The sequence below is a fragment of the Arachis ipaensis genome, chromosome B10 (genome assembly GCF_000816755.2).
Source record: "Arachis ipaensis cultivar K30076 chromosome B10, Araip1.1, whole genome shotgun sequence".
Taxonomy (NCBI): domain Eukaryota; kingdom Viridiplantae; phylum Streptophyta; class Magnoliopsida; order Fabales; family Fabaceae; genus Arachis; species Arachis ipaensis.
This window is the reverse complement of record NC_029794.2, coordinates 101,536,614-101,542,686: the sequence shown is the minus strand read 5'-3', so window position 1 is coordinate 101,542,686 and position 6,073 is coordinate 101,536,614. Positions and strand designations below refer to the sequence as shown.

Below are 6,073 nucleotides of genomic sequence, written 5' to 3'. Positions count from 1 at the left end.
ATGCTTACAGAGAGAGTGGGAGAAAAAAGGGTAGAGAAAGAGAGAGACATATTCGAAATGAAGGGGGAGAGTGTTTGTGCTTCAAATTTAGGGCAAGATTATCGTCGAATTTACCGTCAGATAAATCTGACGGTAATCCATTGTGGGTCATTAAAACGCAACATTTCACTAAATGGGTTTACCGACAGATTTTTTCGACGGTAAATCCGATCCTACATTACGCGCCCATTTTTTTGTTTTCCCTGCAATTATTATCGGTGAAGTTACCGTCAGAAACGTAAATCCGATGGTAATAAATTAACTTGACGAATTCAACGTCTTTACTTCTGGTAAATCTGTCGCTACTCTGTGACAATAAATCCAACGGTAAATCCGATGATACTCATTGTTTTTCTTGTAGTTAAATCTAATAGAAAATTTTCTAAATCAAGTAAAAGTTTCTACACTAACCTCCTCATTGATGTTTCCAGTAACATGGACGATGCCTTCTAGTCGATAGAGATGATTTGCTTCGTGCATGACCCCACCTTTACGTGATACTTGTGTCATTTTCTCTAGAAATTCTCTAGTAAGAATTTGGAAAAGGATGAAAACGAGTAATCCATGGTTAGGTCAAACAAAATTATATAGCTATTTCAACATAAACTGTGGCTACCAGCAACAGTTTCTCCTATGCTAAATCTTTATAAATCGCTGGAGTGTCCAACGATTTAGATTTTATTCCTTCCCACGGTTTACATTTTTTTTTCTCTTTGCATGAAAACTACTTTATGGTCCCATGGTTGTGTAATATATTGTAATTCGCTGGAATTTTAAATAGATTATATAGAAATAAATCAGGATCTGTAACACCCTACCACACTTAATCTTATGCTTAAGTCATAAGACTGAGATAGTAAGGTATTACGACCTCTAAAAGTAAAAATATATATAATAATAGTGAAAGAGATATTTAACTAGGAGCCTTGAAAAAACGGGTAAAACAAAAATGCAAAGTAAAAGCGCAACGCTCAGGAACGAGACAACTTGCGTGCTAAGAAATCTAAAGATAATAAGTATAAATAGATAGAAAATGAGAATAGAGAGTCAAGGATACAAAATAACTAGCTCCTAACTCAGCCTACGAAGCCAAGGCTGGCCGGAGAATATTTACATACATATATACATATTCCAAAAAACCCAAATACATAGGTAAAACCCTAGCTCTCCTTTAAACTCTGAGAGGAACAAAATAAACAAGTTTCTTGGAGAGAAAGCTAAGGACATATATACACAAGCCAAATAACAAAAGAACCCAGAAACCGCTCCGCTTCAGTAATCCAGACGCCTAGCAAGGTGCCTCTTGACTTGCATCTGAAATCAACAACACAGTATGAGGTGAGCATGGTAAAGGTGTCACGCACATAATGTATAAGGTCCTGGGAATGCCAGAGGTAATGCTAGAACGCCAACACTCAGATTATAAAACTTAAAGAACTAAACAGAAACCATAAATCAGGATGGTCCTTCTAAGGCTTTCTAAACTAAAATCAATTCCTTAAATCTAACTGGAACTTAAATAGAATCCTCAATCTCTCCGCCTTTCCTCCGTTCCTCCATTCCTCCATCTTCGGTAATTACAAAGACAAACAAGCAGACAAAGCAAACACATGTAGAATACAGATAATATAGATATCAATTATGACCATTAGCATATTATAATCAATTAGACAACTCTAATTAATGCACAAACAAGCAATACATACAAATACATATTATGCATGCCTGTCCTGTGGCTGTTGATATCAACTGTCGGTTACGTAGCCTTCCCGACATGTTCTCAAGCTCAAAAATACACCATGGGGAGAATCCCCAAGCTGACATGGGGAAGAGAACGCCCCCAAGCTCAATAATATCTATGGGACGAATCCCAAACTGACATGGGGAGAAAAGACAATACCCCAAGCTGACATGGGGAAAACAATACCCCAAGCTCAGTAAAAATCCCGAATGACATGGGGAGACAACACCCTAAACTCAAGTTATTCAATCGTTTCTTATAATTTATCATCTTCAATTTCACAGTGATTCATATCTCATCTCATCATCCTTAATTATTTAACATCATTAAGTGTCTCACACGTCATTATCAATGTCACTTTACTCTTTTAATTACCTCATTTTCTCTTTAAAACTCTTTTCAACCCAACTCATCGTACCTATAATCATCAATATAACACACTTTTGACAATATTACAATAATCTCTACAATCCTACCATTTCTCAATTCAATAACATCTCACTTCAACCTAAACTTCACAAGTTTATCAACAAACATCAACATACCAACCTATATATATACATATTGCCATGGTCACAAGTTCTTCAAACATCATCACATCATCATTCATCATTCTAATACCAACAAAACCAAGTGAACACCACACATGCTCAAACCATATCATTATTACTAAACATCCAATACACATAATCATTCCAGCTTATCCTATGGTTCTCTAGCTTAAGTTTTCACATGACATTATATATTATATATGCGAAAATCAAAACCATACCTTGGCCAATTTTCATGTATTGTCCAAGGCAAATCGCCAAAACCACACAGCCCCACAACACCAAAAATTACCAAAGCATTGATACCAATCCAAAATCAAGTTCCAACATATGCATAAACACCTAAGTTCACATTGTTCACATATCCATACACAAATTCAATATCCAATACCCAAATTCAAGAAATTAACTAGGGTTCTCGAATCCTCACCTTATCCAAGCGTCATATAAGAAAGAGTGAATGTTTTTCTCAAGCTAATTGGGTCCTATAGCATCAAGAAAGCAAAATCTCACTACCACTTACATAAATTTCAAAAATCAAGAGGGTAGAGAAACTGGATTAGGAGTGAAGCTTACCAACGAAATTGTTCCAGTAGAATCGTAGAGCTCGACGCGGTGGACACGTGGCCGCAAATAGTGCGGCGATCGGAGCTCGGATGGAGAAGATATGTTGGATTGAAGTGAAGGTTAGGGTTGAAAGCTTTTTCCCCCTTCTTCCTTTGTTGTGCAACGTAAATGAAGAAGAAGGAGAAAGGGGAAGCTGGCTCATTAAAAGTGAAAGGGCTGAGTTGGGCCTTGGGCCCGGTTCGCCCGGTTTGGCCCGTTCAACCCAATTCTGGGCTAAATTCTTTGAAATTAGTGTCAAAATTTTCATTTTAATTGTCTCTATCCTATTTTACTATTAAATTTACATTTATACTTTTTTTATTAAAATTTAATTTGTTGACTAATTATGTGCTAATTCAGCGGGGTTTACATCCTACCCACCTAATTAGGAATTTTGCCCCCAAAATTCAAGTTTAGTAATCTGAGTGTCGGCATTCTTGGATTACCTCTGGTATTTCCAGGACCTTATATATTATGTGCGTGGCTTTCTCTCTAAGAAACTTGTTTATTTTGTTCCTCTTAGAGTTTAAAGGAGAGCTAGGGTATAGGTATTTGGGTTTTTTTGGGATATGTATATATGTATGTAAATATTCTCCGGCCAGCCTTGGCTTCGTAGGCTGAGTTAGAAGCTAGTTATTTTGTATCCTTGACTCTCTATTCTCATTTTCTGTCTATTTATACTTATTATCTTTAGATTTCTTAGCACGTAAGTTATCTCGTTTCCTGAGCGTTGCGCTTTTACTTTACGTTTTTGTTTTATTCGTTTTTTCAAGGCTCCTAGTTAAATATCTCTTTCACTATTATTATATATATTTTTACTTTTAAAGGTCGTAATACTTTACTATTTCAATTTTATGACTTAAGCATAAGATTAAGTGTGGTAGGGTGTTACAGGATCAAAATGTAATCTTTTATCAAAAGATGTGAACAAGTAATTTATTTATTTATATTATCTGATACCATTTAATTTATTTCTATAGTTTGTCTTATTTTTATTTATGATCGATCTTGTAATTTTGAGATTTTATGCAGCATTTGGTTAAAAGGACAAAATAAAACAAAACACTAAAAATAAGATATAAAAGATAGAAACACAAAAATTAGTATTTTGTATTTTGTTTGTCGATAAATTAAATATAAAAAAGAACAAATTATAAAAATTGATTTTATNCTCAGAGAGAGGAGGGAGGGGAGGGGGAGACACTCATCTTGTCCTTGTAAAAATGCTATATATAGTTCTTAACATTGAATACGATAATGCTTCCTTGGAAAAACGAATTAAACAAATAAAGTATGGAGATTATTATTTCTGATCTGTGTCTGTGTTCCCATTTAATTTCCCCAATTGTTTTAGCTTCTTACAGTATGATACGTTATATTATTATATGAATTGACTATTTCATCTTTATGAGACAAATTATAGAAATGATGAGTGTTAAGAGGCTAGCAAGTTTTGCGATTTGTAGCTATCAATTAGTTATTATTAGTATTTTAATAGTGTGAAATTTTTATTGATAATGTAGGATTAGTCACTTTTTTTTTAATGATTAAATACTGGTCAAATTTTAATAAAAGTACTGCCCTCTAGACTTTTTCTCCAGTAAGATTATTGCTGGTTTGTTAGAGTTTATAAAATTACACCAAGTCTCAGTATAACATAATGCATTCATCATGGGGTACTTGAAACTTAAAAAGAACTAAAAAGGTACAGGCACAGTTAATTTAAGGCGTGGCTTTTGCAAGTGGCTGGTGATGCATCATCATTTGTAGATACACGTACTAGAATATTATATATAGTACATGCTGATGTACATACATAAAGATGTAAAATATGATGGCATGATGTTGGATCTGGTGACAATTACTACCACAGGAAATCGGTGAGTTGAGAAGTAGTTTCGGATGCTTGGAGGTCGTTGGAGGGAGAATGAACATGTCTTCCTTCATACGTTGTTATAACCATCCTTGGATCCTCAGCTAAGCGCTCCACTCGTTTCTTCACTCTACACTTTTCTTCTGTGCAACGGTAGTAGCTTCTATATATATTCATCAAGATGTAAAGAACAAATTTAGATCACCAGGCCGGATAACAGATTTGATTATGGTAAGTGTATACAAAAAATTAATTATTAAATTAATTATTTGTATAAAATATATATATGAATATAAAATATATATTAAAAATAAATTAAATAACATATATATTTATATATAAATATATAATAATTAAATTAATGATTGATTTTTAGTGTGTATATATTATTTGGTGAATTCTACCCAATTCCCTCTAAAATAACATGTAAGTTACCCTTCGTGATTTGTCACATTTTAATTGGTTATTACTTAACTATAGTTGCGTTATTTTGTAATTTATTATTTGAGATGGGTAATTGTATAATTTCTTAAAATATTAAAATTCTACCCCATTAATTGAAGCACGTTTTCACGCAATCTCTTTCTAATGAATATAACATACATCATGAATCACATACACATGATGAACAGTAGCAAAAAATCCATCTCAATTCTCGACGAGCAAACTTTTGTGTTAATCGAGACTAAACTTTTCCCATTATGATTATTGGAGATTTCATCACCAAAGCATGGGCTTAAAGTTTGAATTCTCTTCCATAATGTTATCTAAAAGTTAAAAGTGTGGCAGTTTAACTCAATTAGTAGAATCATATGTTTTTTCATACGTTGTATTTGAGTTTAAATCTTAGCTTGAATATGAGTCCTTTAATGCTGTGTGGGTGTGTGAATGTATAGTGTGGATGTATTGTGGTACTTAAAATTGAAAATTGTTCAATTTATTTAACTAAAAAAAAAATTTAAAGTGTGTATAGGAGTATGCCAAGCACATTTTAATACGTAAATATTGTTTTTTTTTTTCCTATCTTGATATCTCTATAGAATTTGGTTAACCCTTGCTTCTCAAGACAATTGAGAAATTTATAATTAGCTTATTACTTGAGTAACTAATCTTTTATTCATTAGATAGAAATTAGAGTTAACCCTTGCTTCTCTCATACACAGCTAGCTTAGTAATGCATTCATGTTGGTTGTTATATTTTCTTAGGTGGATCGTTTGAAAACATTATTGTTAATTTAATTAGTTGTATAGAAGTATAGTCTA

At 33.2% G+C, this 6,073-nt stretch overlaps 1 protein-coding gene across 1 annotated transcript in view; it reads right to left on the bottom strand.

Moving 5' to 3' along the window:
* Positions 4,539-6,073, bottom strand: part of LOC107621681 (probable WRKY transcription factor 13) — a 3,035-nt gene continuing 1,500 nt past the window's right edge. Inside the window, exon 3 of the mRNA XM_016323701.2 lies at positions 4,539-4,973. Within this exon, the coding sequence (XP_016179187.1) occupies positions 4,802-4,973 (172 nt within the window). The 3' untranslated portion in view covers positions 4,539-4,801. The remainder of the gene's footprint in view (positions 4,974-6,073) is intronic.